Consider the following 22862-nt stretch of genomic DNA (forward strand, 5'->3'; position numbering starts at 1 on the left):
TGTGGGCGTGACCCTGACGCCCCGCCCCCCTTCAGACACCGCCCCCTTCGCGCTCCGCCCTTTCCACCCCGCCCCACCTCTGATTGGTCAGGTCGAACGTCGGGTGCGATAGGGCGGGGCTTTTTCTGGGGGGCGTGGTCTGTGACTGCAGCCAACGGAATGTCGGGGCGTGGCCTATCGGGCGGTGGGCGTGGTTTGAGCAGAAGGGGCGGGGCGTTCCTAGGAGGGGCGCGGAGGGGCTGCAGGCGGACCCCAACGCGGGGGGTCCCGGTGCCCCCAGCCCCAGCCCTGCAAAGGCAGAACCGGGACCCGGGGGGGGCTGAGGGGGCCCCGCTGTCCCCGTGTCGCCGTTCCCGTGGGAATCCCCGCGGGGCACCGCCGCGCCGTCTCCTTTTCCCGCTGCCGTCGCCTTTGTTCCTCCGCCAGCGCCGGGGGGGCATTTCCATGGGGCGGCAATGGCGGGGGGGGCGGGTGGGGGGGGTAGATCCTGTAGGGCTGGAGGAACGGGCCGGGGGGTGGGGAGAGCACCTCGTGGGTCACCTCAAGTCTGGCCTCGGGCTGTGGGTGGGGACCGTTTGGGGTCACGTTCCCTGGGTTTGGGGATCTCCGTGCCCCTCCGCGTGGGGCTTTGGGGGGTGTGGGGGGGCAATGCTCCCCCTCCATTTAAAGGTCCTTAAGGACTCAGTGTGGGGGACCAGGATGTCCCTAGGGCTGGGGGACCCCTCTGCCCCAGGGGGGGTCCTGAGTGTGATGTGTCCCTGCAGTGCCACCACGGTCCCCTGTGTGCCTGGAGGGTCCCCGTGCCCCGTGGCTGCACCCCCACAATTCAAACAGCACCGTGATTCCAACCCTCACCCCCAGTTTACCCAGTGTCCCCCCCACGCCCTCACTGCTGGCTCCTCTATAGGACTGGAGCACCTCGTGTCCCCCAGTGCTGCCCACTGCTCCTCCCCAGTACCACCAGAACCTCCTCACGCTGGGGACCCCCCTCCCTCCCTATGGGGATGCACCAATTCCATCATCACCCCCCCAGCTCCCCCTTCCCCCCCCCCCCGTTCCCCCCATCCCCATCTCTCCGTTGCAGCCGCCGCCCCATGCTTTTATCTCTGCTTTTGCCGCAATGCGGTGCCACACCTGCAGCCCCCTCCCCACATCCAGACAGACGTGGCCCCCCCCCCCCACACACACACCCTTAACCCTGCGCTCCCCCCATTCCCACTCTCTCATCATCCCATGGGCGCTGGGGGGGGTGTGGGACACCCAAACTACGTGGACAAAGCGGTGACTCCCCCCTCCTCATAGATGTCCTGTAATGCTGTGATGGAGACCCCCACCCAATTCCGGGGGGTGGGACACAGAGGTCACCCTGTCAGATTGGGTGCCCCCCACCTCCACCGTACCCCCAGGGCCCCGTCCCTCAGTCTGGGTGAACATGTCACATCGATGCTCAGGGGACAGACAGACAGACAGACAGAGCTGGCGGGCACAGGCATTGGGGGGGGCGGGGAGGGGGGTGGCAGAGCCAGAATCTTCCACCAGCCCCACACCAACGCCATGACCTCGGATCGGGCTGCAGTGGGGGGAGCAGGGAGCAGGGTTGGGTGGTGGAGGGGCTGCAGTGGGGCTCCGGGGGTGCGGGGGTAGCCATGGGGGGGGGAGGCATGGCCTCTGCTGGGTTGTGTCTGGGCTGCAAACACAGCAGGGGCCCAGCAACAGTCACCAGGAGCTGCTGCGTTGCTACCAACAATCAACACAGCACAGGCGGCTAGGAGTTGATGGGGGGGCACTGGGACCTGCGGGGGGGGCCACTGGGAGCTTGGGGAAACATGGACTCCCCCCCCCCTCCAACAGCATGGACTGCTGTGCACTGCAGCTGTGCACTGGAAAGAGAGGGGTAGGGTTGTGTCTCCCCATAGCAGAGCACTGAGGGGTTGGGAACTGGAGGGGGGGGGGGGCAAGGGTAGTTTTAAACGCCCCCCCCCAGCAGTACAATGGGGTCAGATGGGGGTTGTGGGATGGAGTCACCTCCTTGCAGCAGTATGAGGGGGTATTGAGGTCTCAGACCCCCCCCCATCCAGTCCTGCCCTCCTGCCCTGTCCCCATCTCCTGCATTGCCTTTGACTGGACGACCCCCCACCCCACGAGGTGATGGAGGCAGGGAGGGGGGATATGGGGGGGGGTCGCAGCCTGTATCCTAGCAACCTGCCTCCTAGCAACCCCGTTGCTCAGCAGCGGGCGGCGTGGTGGCGAGTGGCCTTCCATACCTAACGAGGTGGGGGGGCTGGGGGAGACCCCCCCCCAGAACTCAGAGCCCATCACCCTTCACTCTGCACCACCCTGCGGGGGGGGGGGCTGAGCCCCCAGAACCCCAGAGGCCCCTCCACCAATGCCCTTGGGGACATTGAAGGGCACCTCCCATCCCTGGGCTACGGGTTGGGGGCTGTATTTCCCACTCCTGGGGGGGTCAGAACCCCACAGAGCACTCACAGGGAATGGCTGTGGGATCAGCCGGGGGGGAGCCCAATTTTGGGGGAGGGGGCACAGCCTGACTGGGGCTGCCTCAGCCTTTGTTCGGGTGGGCGCTGCCCGGCTCGTGGCTCCTCTTTGTCTGCAGCCCCACACTCCTGGAGGGGGGGGCGGGGAGGAGACCCGCCCTGGTTTAGCAGCACCCCAAAAGCACCGAGGGAGGGGGGCAGAGAGGACATGGGGACGAAGATGTGGAGCATCCCAAAAATTCACACACTATGAGAAAAGCAGAAAAAAATCGCGATTTCCCAGCTTTTGGGAGGTGGGAGGGGGACGATGCTGGCAGCACCACCTGCAGTGCCCTGGATCACGACCCTCCCCCCCCCAATAAAAAAGCCACAAGGAGATGTGCAGGAGCCCCTGGAGCTGGGGAGGATGATGGTACGGGGTGGGGGGCTGCAGCAGATTGGGGGGGGGGGGGGGTCAGGGTGGTCCAGCTGTGTCCCAAACGCCAACTGCTGCAGAGCAGCTGCTGGTGGACCTGGAGCTGTTCTGGGGGCTGCGGGGGTGCAGGGGCTGTTTTGGGGTTTGGGGGGGGGGGGCAGATTGGCCTGGAACAGCCCGGGATTCCCCTTTCTTTGGGCCTCCAGGGGCTGCGGTCTGCACACAAAGAGGGACAGGGATGGGCGCGGGGCCATGGATGCAGCGGGGGCCAAAGGACGGCTGGGAAGCGGGGCACTGGGGCACAGCCAGGAGCGGGGACAGCGACAGTTCCGGGAATGGGGACAGGGATGCGGCCAAAACGAGGACAGAGACACGGTTCAAACGGGGACCGGGGTGTGGCCGAGGATGGGGACAGGGATGTGGATGGGGATCGGGGTGTGGGCACGGCTGGGGTTGGAAATGGGGACCAGGATGGAGATGGGAATGGGGACATAACCAAAGCTAGGGGCCGGGGATGGGGTCGGGGATGGGGCCGGGGATGGGGTCAGTGCCACAGCTGAGATCCAGGGCGCTGTGGCACAGCCTGGAATGGGGAGCAGGGCGTGGTTGGGGCCGATGGCGCTGAAAGTGACGGGGTCCGGGGATGGGGACACGGACGGGGACAGAAGTGGGGGAGCAGGGATGGGGACGTGGGACCGGAGCGCGGTGCAGAACGGAGCCGGGAGCGGTGATGGAGCGGTGGTGGCGGCGGTCCCCTCCGCATCCCCCGTGCCCCCCCACCCCGCCCCGCCCCGCCCGCCCTTTGTCTGCAGCTCCGGTGGGGCGAGAGGGAGAGGGGGGGCCATTACCTCATCCCCGCACACCAATGGCCGCCGCCGGGGCCTCCTCCCCCCGCACCGCTCCGCTCCGCTCCGCCCCGGCGGCCCTATAAAGCCACGTTCCGCCGCCCGGCTCCGCCGCGTCTCTTACATCGACTGCCTCAGCGTCGTGCTGTGAGAAAGCCCCGGAGCGAGCAGCCGCCATGGTGAGCACCGGGGGGGGGCACCGGGATCGGGCTCTGCTCACCTTCTCCCCCCCCTTCCTTTTGTTCCTCTTTTTTTTTTTTTTTTTTTCCCCTTTTTGGTTCTTTTTCCTCCTCCTTTGCAGCCGCGGAGCCCATAATGCGATCACCGCGAAGGGCTCCGGTGACAAAACGCGGCCCCCGCCCGGTGCGCGGGGGGGGGGTGAAGGCCCCTCTGTCGGTGCTGAGCCCGCACCGCGTGCGGTCCCCGTTAAACCGCATCGTGTCCCGTTAATCCGGGCACGATGGAGCCTCGGTGCCGCGTCAGCTTCGGGTGTGGTCCCCGTTAAATCATGGGGGGGGGGGTTATCCTCGAATCCGCTCATTGAGGAGGAATGGGGCTCCCTCCGTACTGACTCTGCGGAGGCTGTAGCCCCCCGTTAAATTGGGTTGGGGGGTGTTAGGATCCGTTACGTGGGGTAAAATGAGCCCCGATGCCGAGTCAGCAAAGGGCGTGGCCCCCGTTAAACCGAGACGGGGAACACCGGGTCCCTTTAAATAGGGTGAGATGGGAGCTCCCGGTACCGGCTCCGCGCTGGGCGTGGCTCCCGGTTAACGGAGCACAATAGGAGCTCCGTTCTCCGGTTCTGAGCCGGTAAGGGCGTGGTCCCGGTCCGATAGAGCAGAATAATGCTGAGGCCATACCGGGTGGGGCGATGGTTAAACTGGGACCCCCCCCGGGCAGAATGAGTGCCGATGCTGAGCCCCCAAACTTCAGCCTTGTGATCCTATAGGACAGGGCGTGGCCCCCCCCCACGGGCAGCGTGGGATCCATCGCTGAGCCCCCAACTCATAATGGGTGGGGTTACAGAGCTGGATGGAACCCCCAGTGCTGACCCCCCCATCGGGGTGTGGCTGTGCTGCAGCCCCAGAACAATGGGATGGGGGCGGGGGGGGCGGCCCTATTCCAGCCGCCAGAGGGCGCTCTTCTCAGCCCATCCGTATGAACAGCGTATCCAGGGGATCGGGGATGGGGGCGAGGGGGGAGAAAAACACATCGCTGAGCCGGGGGGTGACGCTGCCCCATGTCCACCCCACAGCGTGAGTGCATCTCCATCCACGTGGGCCAAGCGGGCGTGCAGATCGGCAATGCCTGCTGGGAGCTGTACTGCCTGGAGCACGGCATCCAGCCCGACGGGCAGATGCCCAGCGACAAAACCATCGGCGGGGGGGACGACTCCTTCAACACCTTCTTCAGCGAGACGGGGGCTGGCAAGCACGTGCCCCGTGCCGTCTTTGTGGACCTGGAACCCACTGTGATCGGTGAGCGGGGTGGGGGTGGGGGTGCCGTGGGGGGGCCGTGGCGGTGCTGACGTTGCTCCCGGTGCCCCCAGATGAGGTGCGCACGGGGACGTACCGGCAGCTCTTCCACCCCGAGCAGCTGATCACGGGCAAGGAGGATGCGGCCAACAACTACGCCCGGGGGCACTACACCATCGGCAAGGAGATCATCGACCTGGTGCTGGACCGCATCCGCAAGCTGGTGGGTGCAGCGCTGTGGGGACGCGCGCATTGTTGGGTCCCCCCCCACCCCGTGGGACCGAGGGGCAGCACGGAGCTGTGCTGTGGGGCTCCGGGTGCACTGGAGCCCCTCGTCCTGCAGTGGGTGGGGCTGGGTGGGTGGCGTGATGAGGACAAAGGCTCTGTTCCTCTGTCTCGCCCTCCCTTCCAGACCCAGCCAGGCTGGATTTAGATTGAATATATTAATTAATGGTAATCCTGTTGTGCAGGCTGCCATTGGCTGGCAGCGTGCCGCGGTGCAGCTGCAGTGTTGGAGCTGCTCCACAGCGCCGCGTCCCCCGGCATTGCTGAGCTCTGCAATTCCTCCTTTGTTCCCCTGCCCACCCCTCCAGCCCTGCTGCAGCCACATCCAGCTGCACTTAGAGGGGTTGGGAACCCCAGGGATTGTGGGGGTGGAGGCAGAGCCGTGGGCTGACCCACTCCCATCCTGACATTTTGGCCAAGACCTCGGCTCAATTTGCTCCCCGTGCACTCGCCCATGGGTGGGGGAAGCTGAAGGCATCTGCCCTCCACCCATGAGGCTGTGTGCTCATCATGGGGCTTCCCCAGGGGATCCGTGTTTCAAGTGGTGACTCCTGGGGCATGGAGCTACCCCTCACCCTGTCCTGCTACTGGAAATCCCCCCCAAAGTGTCCTCTAGAGGACATAAAGAGGAAGGATCAAGTTCTGCAGCTGTCCAGAGTGAACGAGACACCACTGTGGTGTGTTCCCCCAGTCTGCCCAGTGCCAACACCCCATAGGCTGCGTCCCCCAAAGGGATCCACACCTCAAGGCGCAGATTGCAATGGCTGGAGGTGCCCCATCACACTGTCCTGGTGCCTCCTACCCCCGGAGATCCCCAAAAGAAACACCTCCAGAACGTCCTCACGAGGCCACAAAGAGGAAGGGCCGAGCTGTGCAGCTGCCTGGATCCAACACGACCCCTTCTTGTGTCCCCGCAGGCTGACCAGTGCACGGGACTGCAGGGCTTCCTGGTGTTCCACAGCTTCGGGGGCGGCACCGGCTCCGGCTTCACCTCGCTGCTGATGGAGCGCCTGTCGGTGGACTACGGCAAGAAGTCCAAGCTGGAGTTCTCCATCTACCCGGCCCCGCAGGTGTCCACGGCCGTGGTGGAGCCCTACAACTCCATCCTCACCACCCACACCACGCTGGAGCACTCCGACTGCGCCTTCATGGTGGACAACGAGGCCATCTACGACATCTGCCGCAGGAACCTGGACATCGAGCGCCCCACCTACACCAACCTCAACAGGCTGATAGGGCAGATCGTGTCCTCCATCACGGCCTCGCTGCGCTTCGATGGAGCTCTGAACGTCGACCTGACGGAGTTCCAGACCAACCTGGTGCCCTACCCCCGCATCCACTTCCCCTTGGCCACGTACGCACCGGTGATCTCGGCAGAAAAAGCCTACCACGAGCAGCTGTCGGTGGCTGAGATCACCAACGCGTGCTTCGAGCCGGCCAACCAGATGGTGAAGTGCGACCCGCGGCACGGCAAGTACATGGCGTGCTGCCTGCTGTACCGCGGGGACGTGGTGCCCAAAGACGTCAACGCCGCCATCGCCACCATCAAGACCAAGCGCACCATTCAGTTTGTAGACTGGTGCCCCACTGGATTCAAGGTGGGCATCAACTACCAGCCGCCCACCGTGGTGCCCGGGGGGGACCTGGCCAAGGTGCAGCGCGCCGTGTGCATGCTGAGCAACACCACGGCCATCGCCGAGGCGTGGGCGCGCCTGGACCACAAGTTTGACCTGATGTACGCCAAGCGAGCCTTTGTGCACTGGTACGTGGGGGAGGGCATGGAGGAGGGGGAGTTCTCGGAGGCCCGGGAGGATATGGCAGCCCTGGAGAAGGATTATGAGGAGGTGGGAGTGGATTCGGTGGAGGGTGAGGGCGAGGAGGAAGGAGAGGAGTACTGAGGGTTCACAACGGTGCTGCTCGCACAGGGAACAAACCTGGTTATCCCCACCCCACCCCTATGGGTCTGTAGCAGTGTGCGCTGCTGTCTGTGCTGTTCTATGGTCTGTGGTTCAATGGAAAGTCTGTTACAGACCCCCATCCCCACCCCCCCAGTCCTCTCCTGTGTGTCTCAATGAATAAAAAGCATTCCCTGTCTTAAGCTCTGTGTCTGAGTGCTCTGTGCTGTGATGCTGGGATACCCCCCCCCATTCCCCTTCATCAGTTGTGGTGCTGCTGGGGGTGGGCTGAGCTCAGCACCCTCAGCCCCAGCTCTGTCCTTGGGGGGTCACCCACCCCCTTCACCCCCGGTGTGTGGGGCAGAAGATGGGTTGGGGGGATGTGGGTGGGAAGCGCTGGGCTGCGGCCATTCATGAGGGTCCGTGGGAGCTGCGCGTTTTTATGAATGGGAACCGCGGGTTCATTCATAGCCCAGGGGTGGGCAGACACAGCTGTCCTGGGGGGGACAACAAGGGGACACATCCCACCCCCTCATGAGGGGGGGGAGTGGGCAAAGGATGGACACAAAATGCTGAGCATCCCCCTTCCTCTTTCTTCCCCCCACTGTTTTCCCCTTGCAGTGTGATGTTGTACCCTGATGGGAATCCTCTGGAGGGGGGCAGGAGTGGGGTTTGCTTCCCCTCGCCCTCCTTTAATGCTGTGCTTTGTGGCTGCAGCAGAACCCAGACTGCCTTATAACACCCCAAAAGCCACGCAGCCTGCAGGTGGGTGGGGGCACGTGGGGAGGGGGCACGGACCAGTGCTTGCAGGTGGGAAACACAAAGAGTTTCTTCCTTTCTACCTTATTTTCCTTTAATGAAACTCCTCCCTCTCCCAGCTCACATTTTTGGGGCTTTCATCTTTTCTCCCACCCCATCTTTCCATGGTGGTGCAGTGACCCTGAGCTGCCCCCCACCATATAAGCAGTGCTGCACCATCCCAACCCAACACATCGGTGCCAATCACCCCCAGTGCAGCATCCCAGGAATGTCTGCAGCTCCCGTTCCCATGGTGCTGCTGTCAGCTGAAATGGGGGAAGGAAACTCTCTGACCCCATTATGGTGTTAGAAAGCAGCATTCCTTTATCCTTCACCATATTACAGACCAGATGATGTGACAAACAGACGATGCTCTGACAGCTCAGCTTCTACATCTGAACAGTGAAGACAAACCTATGCAGTATCTTGGGATTCGTACTCATTTTTATCCAATAACTCAATAAATGCTAATGGCCCTCTGGGCATTAACACCTATGGTGGTCCTTGCCTACCTACTCTCTCCCCAGCTGTTTTTCCCCAGCTTGCCAAACTTCAGTGGCTCGTTGGGCCATAATGAGCGACTTCCAAAACAACGTACGTGAAATCCAAGAAAAATGTCCTTGCCCATGGTGGGTGCCAAAGATAAAAGCTGTCTGTTGTGACTGCAGTCCTTCTTGTGAGGCAGAACGAAGAGAAAACAAGGCTGTTCGCCCAGCAAAGTGGAACGGGATGCTTTAGGAGCGGAGCTCGTGGATCCCTTTTGCTTAATGGGAAACGTTGGCCCCTACGCTGCGATACTGATCCGTTCTGCTGAACAGAGCAGCCTGCAGGAGCATCCAGCTCCACCTCTGCTGCTGGGTGCCCCTAACGACCCCCCCGGGGCCGGTAGAAGCCTAAAGAGAGTGGGGGGGGCTCTGCTGCACGCACAGCCCCAGTAAAGCGGAGGGGTTGGGGTGGGGGGGGGGGTCACCCGCGTGCTGGGGGAGCAGCGCTGTGACCGCAGCCCCCACCCCAAAAGGCTTGGGTGCTCCCCCCCTCATCCCTGACCCCCCCCATTGTAGGAAGAGGAACCGCCCCGCTCGGGATGGGGGCAACGCAGCCCTATGTGGGGGTGGGGGCAGTCAGCCACACCCCCCCACTGCCCCCCCACACCCCCATTCTCTCCCCCCCCCCCCCCCCCCGCTGTGCTCAGAGCGCAAAGCGGTGCGAACCCAGCGTGCAGCAGCGCGGCGTTGGGGGTGGGGGGTCACACATACAGGGACCCCCCCCCCAATTATCCCCACCCCACCCCAATTATTTCACCCCCCCCGGGCTCTCCCTTCCTCATAGCCGCCATTTCGCGGCCGGCGGCCATGAGGCAGCGCCACGTCAGCGCCGCGCTGCTGCAGTGCGGCCGTGGGGGGGGGTGGGGGGGTGGACGACCCTATAAAGGGGGGGGCACGACGTGGGGGGGGTCTCACGGGCTCCGGTGTACTGGGAGCAAAGAGCACCGGGGATGGAGGAGGGGCGACATTGCGACCCTCGTGCTGGGATGGGGGGAGGGTGAAGGAGGGGAGGCAGCGTGCAGATGGCAGCGGGGGGGGGAGTACAGATGGGCCGGGGGCCCCCTGGGGAGCTGGGCTTTGGGGGGAGGGTGGGGGGGGTGGCAACGCGGAAGCGGATTAAAAGCTCTGGGCGTTGAAGGGGGGAGCACGTGCTGTACATCCCTCCCCCCCCCGCACTGGCGCAGTTTTCCTCTGCAGCAAAACCGCACCGGGGCGGGCGGGGATATGCGGGGGGGGGGGAAAGTGGGGGGTTATTAACGGCTCTTGCTTTCGTTCCCCCTTCCTCCCCCCCCGTCGCAGTGGGGCGGGCAAAGCGCACAGGACGGACTGCGGAAGGGGGGGGGGGCGGGCGATCCCCGTGTTAATTCACCTCCCCCCCCCACCCCCAGCCCCCTTTTGCTGCTCCAGATGGGGGCTGCACCGCACTGCAGGGGGGGGCAGGGCGAGTCGCCCACTCTGCAGATGGGGGAGGAAGGTGGAGCGCGCCACGAGGTTTAACCAATCAGCACTGGCGGTGTTTTGATGGGCGGTCGCGGCAGCCAATGGGAGCGCGGGAGCTGCCCGCTGCTGTACCTCTATATTAAGGGCGCGCCGGGGAGCGGCTGCAGTCGGAACTTGCGACGACTCTTTGCGTCGGGCCGAGTACCGCAACCATGGTATGGGGCAGGGGGGAATTAGGGGGTAATTAGGGGGTAGGAGCCGTGAGTGGATGGGTGGATGGATGAGTGGGTGAACGGAGGGAGCGCAAGTTGAGGGGGGGCTTTGAGGAGTGGAAGGGCGATGTAGGAGATGGAGGGGTATGGAAATGGGGAAAAAGGATTGGGGGGAATTTGGGGTCGGGGTGAAGGATGAGGGAGCAGAAATGGAGGCGCTGGGCTGAGAAGGGAGCGGGGAACAACGGGGTGGGGGCGAATAGTGAAAGGGCAACAGGGGCTGATGGGGTGAAAAGGGGCGGGGGGGCAGAGCAGGAATTGAGGGCAGGGTGGGGGCCGGGAGGAGCGGCTGGGGCAGAGCGATGGGGGCACAGAGCGGGACCTGGGGGCCGCCTCCCCCCGAAGCCCCATTGGGGCGCCCAGCACGTGGTCCCACATCCCCTCCAGCCCCCCCCCTCCCCCATCGCTCTGTTGGGGGCGGGGCGTGAGCCCAATTTTGGCGCCAAGTCCGGACCGTTAGGGGTTTCCCGCGCGCGGGAAGGTGCGGGTGCGCTCCTCCCTCCCTCCCCCAAACCCCCCCATTCAACCCCGCCCTCTGCGGCACCAAAACCCCCAAATCCTCCCCTTCCCCCACCCCAGGACGGCCTCCGTTCCCTTTCCTGTCCCGCTTTGCTCCCCGCACCCATCCGAGGGCGGCTCACTGCAGACCAGTGGGGCCGATTTCCCCCCCCCCGGGGTTTTGCGCCCCTCCCACAGAGCTTAGGCTGCCCACCCCCCAGCATGGCACCATCTGCCTTGCCGTGGAGGAATGCTGAGCAGGTGGTGGCGATGGGTGCGGCTGGGAATGTGGGGGTGGGGGAGCGGCAGAGCAACTGGACCCCAGCCATCCCACCCCATTCCACCCCCCCCCCCCCCCCCCCCCCTGTGCTGCACTCACCGCTTTGGGTTTGCTCGGTGGCCACGTGGTTTCCCCGCCGTGCCGCAGTGATGTCAGCACTGCAGTGCTGCTTCCTCATCCTCGGTGCCCCCCCTTCCCTGGCTGTGAAATGTCCTCCCCGTGCCGGGGGGGGGGGGGTCACTCCCACACTGCTATGGGGTCTCAGTGCTTGGCTGGCCCCAAACAACCCCTCCCCTCTCCCCCCCCATGGCCCCGTTGCTGCCTGTGGAGGTGGCACTGAGCACCGTGCGTCCCCTCGGGGCTCAGGCTGTCCCATGGTGACGCTCAGCCCCACTGGTGCTGCGTGTCCCATCCCAGTACACTGAGAAAGTAGGAATAACCCCGGGAAGATCCCCACCTCAGGCTCTGCAGTGCTGGGGCGCAGCAGATCAGCAGCCAAACCCCCTCCCTCACCCCACAGCGTGAGTGCATCTCCATCCACGTGGGCCAAGCGGGCGTGCAGATCGGCAATGCCTGCTGGGAGCTGTACTGCCTGGAGCACGGCATCCAGCCCGACGGGCAGATGCCCAGCGACAAAACCATCGGCGGGGGGGACGACTCCTTCAACACCTTCTTCAGCGAGACGGGGGCTGGCAAGCACGTGCCCCGTGCCGTCTTTGTGGACCTGGAACCCACTGTGATCGGTGAGCGGGGTGGGGGTGGGGGTGCCGTGGGGGGGCCGTGGCGGTGCTGACGTTGCTCCCGGTGCCCCCAGATGAGGTGCGCACGGGGACGTACCGGCAGCTCTTCCACCCCGAGCAGCTGATCACGGGCAAGGAGGATGCGGCCAACAACTACGCCCGGGGGCACTACACCATCGGCAAGGAGATCATCGACCTGGTGCTGGACCGCATCCGCAAGCTGGTGGGTGCAGCGCCGTGGGGACACGTGCATCGTTGGGTCCCCCCCCACCCCGTGGGACCGAGGGGCAGCACGGAGCTGTGCTGTGGGGCTCCGGGTGCACTGGAGCCCCTCGTCCTGCAGTGGGTGGGATGCTGACCCCGTGCCTCTGGGTGCTGCAGGTGTGCTGCTGCTGCAGCCTCTGCACCCAGCTGTGTTGGCTCTGGGGGTGGGATGGGCCTGCGGGGCAGAGGGCAGCTCCTGTGCTTTGAAAAACCTCACTTTCCTTCTTTTGGGTCGTGCGAGCTTTCCTTTGACCTGGACTCTGATCCTTCTTTATGCAGTGCTTATGAGCAGCTGTGCTGAGTGCTTAACTCCTTCAGGGAAGCTCATGCTGGCCCTGCATCTTTGCAGTGTTATTCCTGTGGGTGAGGGGCTGCTGCCAGCTCCTGCCCACTCATCTCCGTGGGCTGCTGGCTCCTGGAGGCACCTTGCTGTCCTCCGAATGCTTACAGCCCAATGGGGGCCAACACTTGTTGGTGTTTGTGGTGTAAGATGTGTCAAAGGGCTGAGACAGCTGGGTCTCACTTCCTATGCAAGTCAGTAGCAATGTGAACTTGGGACACTTGGCAGTGATGTGGTGTCTTTTGCCGTTGTTCTTTTCCAGGCTGACCAGTGCACGGGGCTGCAGGGCTTCCTGGTGTTCCACAGCTTCGGGGGCGGCACCGGCTCCGGCTTCACCTCGCTGCTGATGGAGCGCCTGTCGGTGGACTACGGCAAAAAGTCCAAGCTGGAGTTCTCCATCTACCCGGCCCCGCAGGTGTCCACGGCCGTGGTGGAGCCCTACAACTCCATCCTCACCACCCACACCACGCTGGAGCACTCCGACTGCGCCTTCATGGTGGACAACGAGGCCATCTACGACATCTGCCGCAGGAACCTGGACATCGAGCGCCCCACCTACACCAACCTGAACCGCCTCATCAGCCAGATCGTGTCCTCCATCACGGCCTCGCTGCGCTTCGACGGGGCTCTGAACGTCGACCTGACGGAGTTCCAGACCAACCTGGTGCCCTACCCCCGCATCCACTTCCCCTTGGCCACGTACGCACCGGTGATCTCGGCAGAAAAAGCCTACCACGAGCAGCTGTCGGTGGCTGAGATCACCAACGCGTGCTTCGAGCCGGCCAACCAGATGGTGAAGTGCGACCCGCGGCACGGCAAGTACATGGCGTGCTGCCTGCTGTACCGCGGGGACGTGGTGCCCAAAGACGTCAACGCCGCCATCGCCACCATCAAGACCAAGCGCAGCATCCAGTTTGTGGACTGGTGCCCCACCGGCTTCAAGGTGGGCATCAACTACCAGCCGCCCACCGTGGTGCCCGGGGGGGACCTGGCCAAGGTGCAGCGCGCCGTGTGCATGCTGAGCAACACCACGGCCATCGCCGAGGCGTGGGCGCGCCTGGACCACAAGTTTGACCTGATGTACGCCAAGCGAGCCTTTGTGCACTGGTACGTGGGGGAGGGCATGGAGGAGGGGGAGTTCTCGGAGGCCCGGGAGGATATGGCAGCCCTGGAGAAGGATTATGAGGAGGTGGGAGTGGATTCGGTGGAGGGTGAGGGCGAGGAGGAAGGAGAGGAGTACTGAAGGCTCACAACGTTGTTACTCTTGCTCATACAGACAACAAAGCTAGTTATCTCCCCACCCCTATGGGTCTGTAGCAGTGTGTGCTGCTGTCTGTGCTGTCATGCTCTGTGGTTCAATAGCAAGTCTGTTACAGACCCACCTTTCTTCTCTTGTGTGTCTCAATGAATAAAAAGCATTCCCTGTCTTAAGCTCTGTGTCCGAGTGCTCTGTGCTGCAATGCTGGCATCGCCCCGTTTTCCCCCACTCCATTGGGGCAGAAGATGGGGGGGGATGTGGGTGGGAAGCGCTGGACTGCGGCCATTCATGAGGTTCTGTGGGAGCTGCACGTTTTTATGAATGGGAACCGCGGTTTCATTCATAGCCCAGGGGTGGGCAGACACAGCCGTCCTGGGGTCCTGTGGCCTGATGGGGGGGGGGTTACAACTGAGAGCATTTCTCATCCACCTCGTGCAGGGGACACAGGTGAGGCCTTGCTGCAGGGGGATGGGGTCGCATCCCTTGCCTGCCCTCCATCTTTTCATCTCCCAATTTGTGTTGATAATGGGGGTTTCCTCAACCCAGGTGTAGTCCCTGCACTTGGGTTTATTGAGCTTCATGAGGTTCCCCTGGGCTCACTGCTCAGCCTCTCCGGGCTCCTCTGATGGCATCTCATCCCTCTGCTGTGTCACTGCTCCCTGCAGCTCTGTCATCAGCAAACTGTGCTGCGGGAGCACCAACCCCGCTGTCATGTCATTGATGATATGAGTACCAGCCCCAGCACTGTGGGACACCACTCATCACTGATCTCCATCCAGACGTGGAGCCTCTGACCACCACTCTGGACTTGATTCTGCAGGCCCTCCTTTGCCCATCCAACAGAGCACCCAGCAAATCCACTTCTTTCACACTGGACGGCAGGATGTTGTGTGGTGCTGTGCCAAAGGCCTCACTTTAACCCAGGTGACGTCCGTGGCTCTTCCTTTCTCCACTGATGCAGTGACACCATTACAAAGAATTCTCTAACCCCAGTGCAGTGTTAGAAGGCTTTGTTCCTTTATTCCTCGTCCCGCAAACCAGATGTGACAAACAAGTGTGCTCTGAGAGCTCAGCTTCTACATCTGAACAGCGAGGACCTACCTGTGCAGTGCATCAACATGTACTCATTCTTTTCCAGTAACTCATTAATGTGTGCTAATGACCCCCTGGGCATGAGTGGGAGCGCCTATGGTGGTTTTATGCCCACTTTCCGTTTTTCCACCATCAGATTCATCTTAGAGATTTTTGCTGACCTTGAGTTGTTTTTCCCCAGCTTGGCAAACTTCAGTGGCTCGCTGGGCCATAATGAGCGACTTCCAAAACAACATACATGAAATCCAAGGAAAATGTCCTTGCCCATGGTGGATGCCAAAGATAAAAGCCGGCTGTTGTGACTGCAGTCCTTCTTGTGAGGCAGAATGAAGAGAAAACAAGGCTGTTTGCCCAGCAAAGTGGGAATGGGATGCTTTAGGAGCAGAGCCCCCAGCACAGGAAGGACGTGGAGCTCATAGATCAGGTCCAGAGGAGGGCACTGAGATGATCAGAGGACTGGAGCAGCTCTCCTACGAGGAAAGGTTGAGGGAACTGGGCTTGTTTAACTTGGAGAAGAGCAGGTTTTGGGGAGACCTCAGTGTGGCCTTCCAGTACTTGAAGGGAGCGGATGAACAGGAGGGGAACGGCTGTTTGTGAGGGTGGATGGTGACAGGACAAGGGGGAATGGCTTTAAACTGAGACAGGGGAGGTTTGGGTTGGATGTGAGGAGGAAGTTTTTCACCCAGAGGGTGGTGAGGCACTGGAACTGGTTGCCCAAGGAGGCTGTGGATCCCCATCCCTGCAGGCACTCAAGGCCAGGCTGGATGTGGCTGTGGGCACCCTGGGCTGCTGGTTGGTGACTGCACACAGCGGGGGGTTGGAACTCAATTGTGATCCTTTGCAACCCAGGCCATTCTATGATTCTGATTCCTTTTGCTTAAAGGGATACATTGGCCCTTAAACTGAGATACTGATCCATACTGCAGAACAAAGCAGCCTGCATCAGCATCCAGCTCCAGCTCCACTGCTGGGTGTCCCCCTGTGGCCCCCCCAGGGGCGGTAGAAGCCTAAAAGTGGGTTGGGGGAAAACACTGCTGCCCACAGAGCCCCGTTACAGCCCGGGGGGACTCACCCATGTGCTGGGGGAGCAGTGCTGTGTCCCCACAGTGCTGGGTGCCCCCATTGTGTCCGCAGCCCCCCCCCAGACCCCTTTTGCTGCCCAGACGGGGGCTGCACCGCACTGTGGGGGGAGGGGGCAAATCTCCCACCCCGCAGTTTGGAGAGGGCGAACCTGGAGCGCGCCACGAGGCTCAGCCAATCAGCGCCGGGGATGGTTTGATGGGCGACTCGACAGCCAATGGGAGCTCGGTGCGCTAGGGCGGCCCGCCTCCTTTTCTATATATAAGAGCGCTGCCAGGGGCTGCAGCCTGGAAGTTGCGGGGGGGGGTTTTGCGTTGGGTCGGGCAGCCGCAGCCATTGTGTGGGGCGGGGGGGGCTGGGAGTGTGCAGGGGATAGGATTCTGGGATGGGGAGGTGGATGGATGGAGGGAGGGAAGACAAACTGGGGGAGGGGGGGCTTTGAACAAAGCGGGAGGGATTAGGAGATGGGGAAAAAGAGTTGGAGGTTGGGGGGGAATAGGGGTTGGGGTGAAGGATTGGGGGAGCAGAAATTGAGGGGGGTCTGCGCAGAGGAGAGGATGGGGAGCGATGGGAGATGGGGGAGGAAAGAGTAACAGGGACTGATGGGTGAAAAGGGGCTGGGGATGGTAGAGAAGGAATTGTGGGGAAAGTGGGGACTCGGAGGAGTGGATGGGGCGGAGCAGTGGCTGGGGAGGAAGAAGTATTAAACATTGTCCTGCTGTCGCATGTCCACATACGTTTGCTTCAAACACTTTGGGCTTTCTCGTGCTCTGGCCCTGGTTTCTTTCCTTGTTCCCAGCTGCCCTGGCTGGGCTTTAACTCCCTGATGTGATCTGTCGGCTTTCCTCGTTTCTGTACTCGTTCTACGAATAAAAGGCTTTAAGACAAGCTGCTGTTGTGTCACATACAAACGCTTTGTGTCAGCTTGGGCGGCTCGCAGGGCACAGCCACATGGGAACGGGCTGTCCCCATTGTCTGTGCGCAGTGACACGGCTGTGGGGCTGGCAGCGCTGGCTCTGGCCGGCCCTTCCTCTGCTCCTTGGGGAAGGGGGGTGGGCCTTCCCCATCCTGGGGGCCAGAGGCTGTGGGTTCTGTTCTGTGGGGTCGAGTCTCAGTGGGGGTTGGGAAGGAGCTTTGCCATTGCCCGGGGGCCCCCTCCAGTGCATGGGGGGGTGGAGGAGGGGAGGATTTACGGGCCCCGGGGATTAGCCCTGGCTAAGGGATTAGTGCTGGCGCAGCGGCTCAGCGCCGTTCCCTCCCACCCCCCCTTCCCGGCCCCCCCAGGCCGAGCCGAGGCCGTCTCCGCACCACTCCCGGGCCCGGGGGGTCCCGCGGGGCTGGAGGGGCACCGGGGGGCATCAATGAACGCGTGGGTGCGCCGGGCGTGAGAGCGGCTGCGCGCTCAACCAATGGGCTCCGCCCGCGCAGCTCTCAGCCAATGAGCGGCGCCTCATTCAGAGCCGGCAGCCAATGAGGGTCGGGGCGGAGCACTTCCGGGCGGTGGTGCAGTGGATACATAGTAGCGAGCGGCGGGAGTGGGGGGCGTGGCTTCGGTGCCCATTGCCGCAGGCGGCTCGGCTCGGCTCGGCTCGGCTCTGACCCGACCCGATCCACCCCGGCCCTGCTCGGCTCTGACCCGGCCCAGCGCCTTGCCCTGACCCGGCCCGGCCTGCCCGACCCTTCCCGGCCATGCTTTCCGCCCCATGGCCCCAGTGGAGCTCGACGCGCTGACCGTGCGGGAGCAGCTTTTCCATGAACGTGTCCGCGAATGCCTCGTGAGTCTGGGGGAGGGGAGTCCGCTGGGGTTGGGGTCTCTCAGGAGTGGTGGAGCTCCCCGTGCTCCCGGTGGCTGCTCCGGGGCTGTGCCCCACGCCCGGGTCTTATCGCGGTCGCAGCTGCACCGCAGCGCTGTGTGCCCGCAGATAGCGGGGCTTGGCCCGGCCCGGGGAGCCGGGGGTGGATGAGGATCCTCAGACCGATGAGAGCCCTCCTGTCCCCGTTCCCCTTCCCAAAAGGCAGAGGGTATGGGAGGGAATGGGGCCGGGGCTGTGGGGTGTGAGGGAGCCAATGCTGAACTCTGGTCTCGGCCCTACTGTGGGGCAGGGCTGCCCTGGGCTGATTCTGAGGTCCTGCAGAACCCAGGCACCGGGGCTCTCCTGTGCCAGCGTGGGGTCCCTGGTGTGGGGGAGGACCGGGGCTGCCCGGTTTTGCAGCAGTGTCGCAGCTGAGCCAGACCTGTGCCATATGCCTGTGGCCCCTTCCTCACCCCTACACCATCATCTTCTCCCAGGGTGCTCAGTGTCAGAGGGGAACCCTCAGAACTGTGGGCACTGTGCAGGGGAGCAGCCCTGGTCCCAGCTCTGTCAGCCAGGGCATCCACTGCTATGGGTCAGAGGTGTGGAGGATGGAAGTGTCACAGCTCTGGAATCTCCCAGGGGCCTTCTGGGACAGTCAGAGCCACGCGTCCCTGCAGTGCTGCGCCTCTCCCAGGAACGCCCGGTTCAGCTCCGCCAGCGTGGAGCCCATGCGACCTTTCAGACTTTCCCGGGCCACGTTGTGGAGCTCTGCCCCATGGTTACATCAGCACTGCTGGGAGCCCTCGCCCTCAGCTGGGCTGCAGCTGGGATGCTGCTGTCTCATGGATCTCCCCACGAAACCCCTTCCTCACTCCTTTGCTCTGAGGTTTTCGGAGCCCTTTGAGCAAACACAGCGATGTGCGCTTCCTTCAGCTGGAGCAGGGGTAGGAACAGCCCTCAGGGTGCCCAGAGCTGGGCTGATCTCAGTGCTCTCTGCCACCCTACTGGGTGGGCCCTCACCCCTGGGACCCCCAGCTGAGCCCCTAATATGAAGGGCACCCAGGCAGGAGGGAGGTGTCGGTGGTGCTGGTGCCAAAGCATTGGGTTCAGGCGACCTTTCCCCCTTCTGCTGAGTACCCACGGGGATGAAAGGTCGCAGTGTTCTTCGAATGTCGCCTGCTTGGGCTGGAGCTCAGAGTGCCAGCGGGGGTGGGAGGGACAGACAGACACTGCAGTCGGCCTTGGTGCTGGACTCAAGGCTGTGTCTGCAGCCCTGCTGGGTGCCAACAGTGCGAGGGCTGCAGGGTCGGGGTGTTCCATGCAGCCAAGGCTGCTGCTGGTGCTCGCTCTTCACTCTTGGCTCACAGGGGGTGACTTGTGAGCACCCAGTGGGTGAGCCCTGGGTGCAGCCCGTGCATGTTTATGGAGAGAGAGCAGGGTTAGGAAAACAAAATAGGGGGGAGCTGATGGGATCTGGGGATGTCAGCACTCCTTGTGGGGGGGAGTGCTGCCCTCTGAGGCCGCCTGCTGTGCTGCTGTGCCTGCAGATCTGTGCCCTGCTCTTCGCCAGCCTCTACATCCTCTGCCATTTTGTCATAAGGCACTTCAAGAAGCAGACGGATTTTGCAGCAGGTAGGAGGATTCACTGACCCAAACCCCTCAGGCTGCTCCTGCTCTTCCCTGCCCCAATCCCACTGCAGCTCTGGTCCCTGTGGGGCGTCCCATTGTGGGGGTGGGGAGCAGAGCCTCACCTCCATCCCGAGCTCTTCTGAGTTCTGCAGCTTTGTTCACAGCAGAGAGAGGGGCTGGGGAAGGCATCAGAGTGGGGAGTAGCAGGGAGCCTTCCTGCTCATTTGTTTCTTTTCCTCTGCAGTGCACGATGATGAGGACGCTGCTGTCAACAGGATTGCGTAAGTTCCTCCCACCTCTCTTCCCCTCCTTGACGGATGGGCACCACGTTCTCCTGTCCCCTGGGGGGGGACCTTAAGCTCTGACACCCACGTGGGATCTCTCTGACAGGTTGGGGCTGTGCACCTTCACCCTGGCCGTGGCGTTGGGTGCTGTGCTGCTGCTCCCCTTCTCCATCATCAGCAACGAGGTGCTGCTCTCCTTTCCCCACAACTACTACATCCAGTGGCTGAATGGGTCCCTCATCCACGGTGGGTGCACAGGGTGGTCCTGGGGTGCTGAGCTCCCCCCATCCTGCACTGGGACCTCACCCCATTCTGCCCCTCCTGCCTCCCCCAGGCCTCTGGAACTTGGTCTTTCTCTTCTCCAACCTGTCCCTCGTCTTCCTCATGCCCTTTGCATACTTCTTCACAGAGTCAGAGGGATTTGCAGGATCCAAGAAGGTACGTGGCCCCACGGGTGCCCCTCCCCCCCCCCTCCAGCTCTGTGCTGATCCCTGTCCTGTAGGGCATCATGGCTCGTGTGTATGAGACGTCGGTGGTGCTGCTGCTGCTGACACTGCTGGTGCTGGGCATGGTCTGGGTGGCCTCTGCCATCGCTGGTAACGACGCTGTGAGCCGGCAGTCCCTCTATGGTGGGTGCTGGGGGTGTGTGGGAGAGGGGGGGACATTGGGACAGCACTGGGCTGAACGTGTGGGGAGGAGTCCATGGGGCCCTACTGTGTCCTGACCCCCCTCTGCTCTCCACAGACCTCTGGGAATGCTACCTGCCCTACCTCTACTCCTGCATCTCGCTCTTTGGCGTGCTGCTCCTGCTGCGTGAGTGCTGGGATGCGAGCAGGGCTCAGCCCACAGCTCCGACCTGAGGTGGTGGGGGTCTGCTGCTGCCACGGGGAAGGGTTGCTGGGTTCACCCTCTGCTCTCTCCCTCAGTGTGCACCCCGTTTGGCCTCTCCACCATGTTCACCGTCACCGGGAAGCTGCTGGTGAAGCCCCGGGTGAGCTGTCCCCTCTGTGATCCCACCCCCGTGGGTTGGGGTCTCGGTGTCCCCGACGCCATCGGGCTGCCTGGGGTGTGACATGCGTGTCCCTGATGGCTCCTGCCCGTCCCCAGCTCCTGGAGGACCTGGATGAGCAGCTGAGCTGCACGAGATTTGAGGAGGCTGCCGTGTCCCGCAGGATCACATCTGGTGGGTGCCCACGGCAGGGGGATGGCATGGGATGCCACGGGGACCTGCGTTGGTGCCACGGAGACCCCACGAGCCCCACGCTGTCCCCACACCGCAGGGAAGGCTTCCTGCTGGCTGAACCTGAACGTGGCACTGCTGCGGGAGCAGCTCCTCAGCATCCGGAGCAAGAGGAAGAAGCTGGGTGAGGAGCTGGGGGGGCACCGGGAGTTTCTCAGGGGTCCACGTTGTGGAGTGGGGTGGTAATGTGCTCCCTACAGAGCTGCGGCACCGAGCATCACCCTGGCAGAGGAATGTGGGCTACCCGCTGGCCATGCTGGGCCTCCTGGCTCTGACGGTGCGTGTCTCCATCCCCACGTATGCCACAGCCCCCTATGGGTGCCCTGAATCTCCCCTCCTTTTCTCAGGGCATCTCAGTGCTCATCGTCTGCTTCCACGTCCTGGAGCTGCTGCTGGATGACACCGCAATGCCACGGGGCATGCAGGTACCCGGGGTGGGGGGAGGATGAGGGGGTGGGTGGGGGTGCAGAGAGGAGGAGCCCCATCCGTGGGGCAGAGCCCCTTCCATGCGCCTCCTCCTGCAGGACACAGCCCTGGGCCAGGTCTCCTTCTCCATCCTTGGTTCCTTCGGAGCTGCACTGCAGGTTGTCCTCATCTTGTATCCTTCATGCAGGCACTGGGGGCTTCCATCCCCCCCTCCCCCCCCCCCCACCCCGGTGTCCCCTCTCTGCTCTCTCCTTAACACCCCCTCACAGTTACCTGATGCTCTCCTCCGTCGTGGGTTTCTATAGCTCCCCACTCTTCACACGGCTGCTCCCCGAGAGGCAGGACACCCCCCTGACCAAGGTGAGACCCTCCCCCTTCACAATAGAGCCGTGTTATGGGGCCGTGCAATGGGGCAGCACCTCTTCTCCTCCCCAGATCATCGGGAACTGCGTCTCATTGCTGGTGCTCAGCTCCGCCCTGCCCGTCTTCTCCAGGACGCTGGGTGAGATGTGGGGCTGCAATGGGGGTGGGGGGCGGGTGGAGGAGGCACCTCCTGACCCCCTCCCCCCCCCTTCGCCCACAGGGATCACTCGCTTCGACCTCCTGGGGGATTTTGGCCGCTTTAATTGGTTGGGGAACTTCTACATCGTCTTCATCTACAACATGGGCTTCGCGGCGCTCACCACCCTCTGCCTGGTGAAGAGGGTGACGTGGGCTGTGCAGGAGGAGCTCATCCGTGCCTTTGGTGAGGAGGGGGACACACGGGGGGGGTGGGGGGTGGAGATGGGGCTGTATCCCCCCACCCCCCCTCATGCTCTTCCCCCCCACCCAGGTCTGCACAAACTGCCGCTGCCGGTCTCACGTTCCCGGCCCCAGGGGGGAGAGCACTGCTAAGGCTGTGGGGGTTTCCCCTCTGCACCCCTGAACCCCATCCCCCCACCCCCCAAGGTGCTTTGTGGGTTTTGGAGCCCTATCAGAAGAGCTGGTACCACGGTGGGGGGGTCGTTCCATTTTAACCCCCCCCCCCTCCCCCAACCCCATCTCAATCTACTGCGCTACTGAGCCACGTCCTCCATACAGACCCCCAGTGGGGCTGTGCTGGCTGCAGCCCCCCCCCCTTTACACTTTTACATACCTCATTTTTCCCCCCCCCTTCCCTCCCTCCCCTGTGCTGCCCTCATTTATTTGGTTTTAAATCTTCCTCCTCCCCCCCCTCCTCATTTATTTGGTTTTAAATCTTTCCCCCCCCCCCCCCCCCGTTTCACTGTGACACTAAATGGAATCTCCTTTGCCCCCCTCACTCTGTGTGCCCCCATCCCTGTGTTGTCCTGGGAGGAGGGCTGGGGGGGGGGGGGAGGGGGCACAGGTTGTCCCCCTGTGTTGAGTTGTTCAGGTCTCTGTTACCCTGTTTGGAGCAATAAACAAAGTTTCTTTTTTATTTAATTATCCTTTTAATATACAGAAACAACG

General features: G+C 62.9%; 3 protein-coding genes across 5 annotated transcripts; all 3 read left to right on the top strand.

Annotated features, from left to right (window-relative positions):
• Nucleotides 1-3870: 3870 nt before the first annotated feature.
• TUBA1A (tubulin alpha 1a) lies at nucleotides 3871-7613 on the top strand. Its single transcript, XM_085212373.1, has 4 exons — nucleotides 3871-3934; nucleotides 5011-5233; nucleotides 5305-5453; nucleotides 6433-7613. The coding sequence occupies exons 1-4, from the start codon at nucleotides 3932-3934 to the stop codon at nucleotides 7411-7413; spliced, it is 1356 nt and encodes a 451-aa protein (XP_085068499.1). The 5' UTR covers nucleotides 3871-3931; the 3' UTR covers nucleotides 7414-7613.
• Nucleotides 7614-10250: 2637 nt separating this feature from the next.
• On the top strand, nucleotides 10251-14018 carry TUBA1B (tubulin alpha 1b). The gene is made up of 4 exons (XM_085212488.1): nucleotides 10251-10408; nucleotides 11764-11986; nucleotides 12058-12206; nucleotides 12850-14018. Exons 1-4 carry the CDS (start codon nucleotides 10406-10408, stop codon nucleotides 13828-13830), a joined length of 1356 nt encoding a protein of 451 aa, XP_085068614.1. The 5' UTR covers nucleotides 10251-10405; the 3' UTR covers nucleotides 13831-14018.
• Nucleotides 14019-17542: 3524 nt separating this feature from the next.
• LMBR1L (limb development membrane protein 1 like) lies at nucleotides 17543-22830 on the top strand. 3 transcript variants are annotated; one of them, XR_014880275.1, is made up of 17 exons: nucleotides 17543-17792; nucleotides 19361-19445; nucleotides 19687-19723; nucleotides 19833-19972; nucleotides 20061-20164; nucleotides 20229-20355; nucleotides 20471-20539; nucleotides 20653-20717; nucleotides 20834-20909; nucleotides 21007-21090; nucleotides 21167-21243; nucleotides 21314-21391; nucleotides 21491-21550; nucleotides 21698-21752; nucleotides 21828-21894; nucleotides 21976-22137; nucleotides 22225-22830. XR_014880275.1 is itself a non-coding variant. In XM_085212487.1 (17 exons), exons 1-17 carry the CDS (start codon nucleotides 17721-17723, stop codon nucleotides 22284-22286), a joined length of 1395 nt encoding a protein of 464 aa, XP_085068613.1. In that variant the 5' UTR covers nucleotides 17543-17720; the 3' UTR covers nucleotides 22287-22830. The 3 variants fall into 3 exon arrangements, 2 of the variants coding, with proteins under 2 accessions (XP_085068613.1, XP_085068612.1); XM_085212487.1 differs by having other exon boundaries at nucleotides 20136-20164; nucleotides 21491-21564; nucleotides 21662-21752; XM_085212486.1 differs by having other exon boundaries at nucleotides 17545-17792; nucleotides 21491-21564; nucleotides 21662-21752.
• The last annotated feature ends 32 nt before the right edge of the window (nucleotides 22831-22862 follow it).

The sequence above is a fragment of the Meleagris gallopavo genome, chromosome 31, assembly GCF_905368555.1.
Source record: "Meleagris gallopavo chromosome 31, MGAL_WU_HG_1.1, whole genome shotgun sequence".
In the NCBI taxonomy this organism is placed as follows: Eukaryota; Metazoa; Chordata; class Aves; order Galliformes; family Phasianidae; genus Meleagris; species Meleagris gallopavo.

What these genes read in the sequence shown, in the direction of transcription:
- TUBA1A (XM_085212373.1), top strand. An exon ending in CCTGGAACCCACTGTGATCG is followed by an intron (nt 5,234 to 5,304) that starts GTGAGCGGGGTG and finishes CGGTGCCCCCAG; the next exon opens with ATGAGGTGCGCACGGGGACG. An exon ending in TGGACCGCATCCGCAAGCTG is followed by an intron (nt 5,454 to 6,432) that starts GTGGGTGCAGCG and finishes GTGTCCCCGCAG; the next exon opens with GCTGACCAGTGCACGGGACT.
- TUBA1B (XM_085212488.1), top strand. An exon ending in CCTGGAACCCACTGTGATCG is followed by an intron (nt 11,987 to 12,057) that starts GTGAGCGGGGTG and finishes CGGTGCCCCCAG; the next exon opens with ATGAGGTGCGCACGGGGACG. An exon ending in TGGACCGCATCCGCAAGCTG is followed by an intron (nt 12,207 to 12,849) that starts GTGGGTGCAGCG and finishes GTTCTTTTCCAG; the next exon opens with GCTGACCAGTGCACGGGGCT.
- LMBR1L (XM_085212486.1), top strand. Translation starts at nt 17,721, where the DNA reads ATGGCCCCAGTGGAGCTCGACGCGCTGACCGTGCGGGAGCAGCTTTTC. An exon ending in TGGCGTGCTGCTCCTGCTGC is followed by an intron (nt 20,540 to 20,652) that starts GTGAGTGCTGGG and finishes TCTCTCCCTCAG; the next exon opens with TGTGCACCCCGTTTGGCCTC. An exon ending in GGAGCTCATCCGTGCCTTTG is followed by an intron (nt 22,138 to 22,224) that starts GTGAGGAGGGGG and finishes CCCCCCACCCAG; the next exon opens with GTCTGCACAAACTGCCGCTG.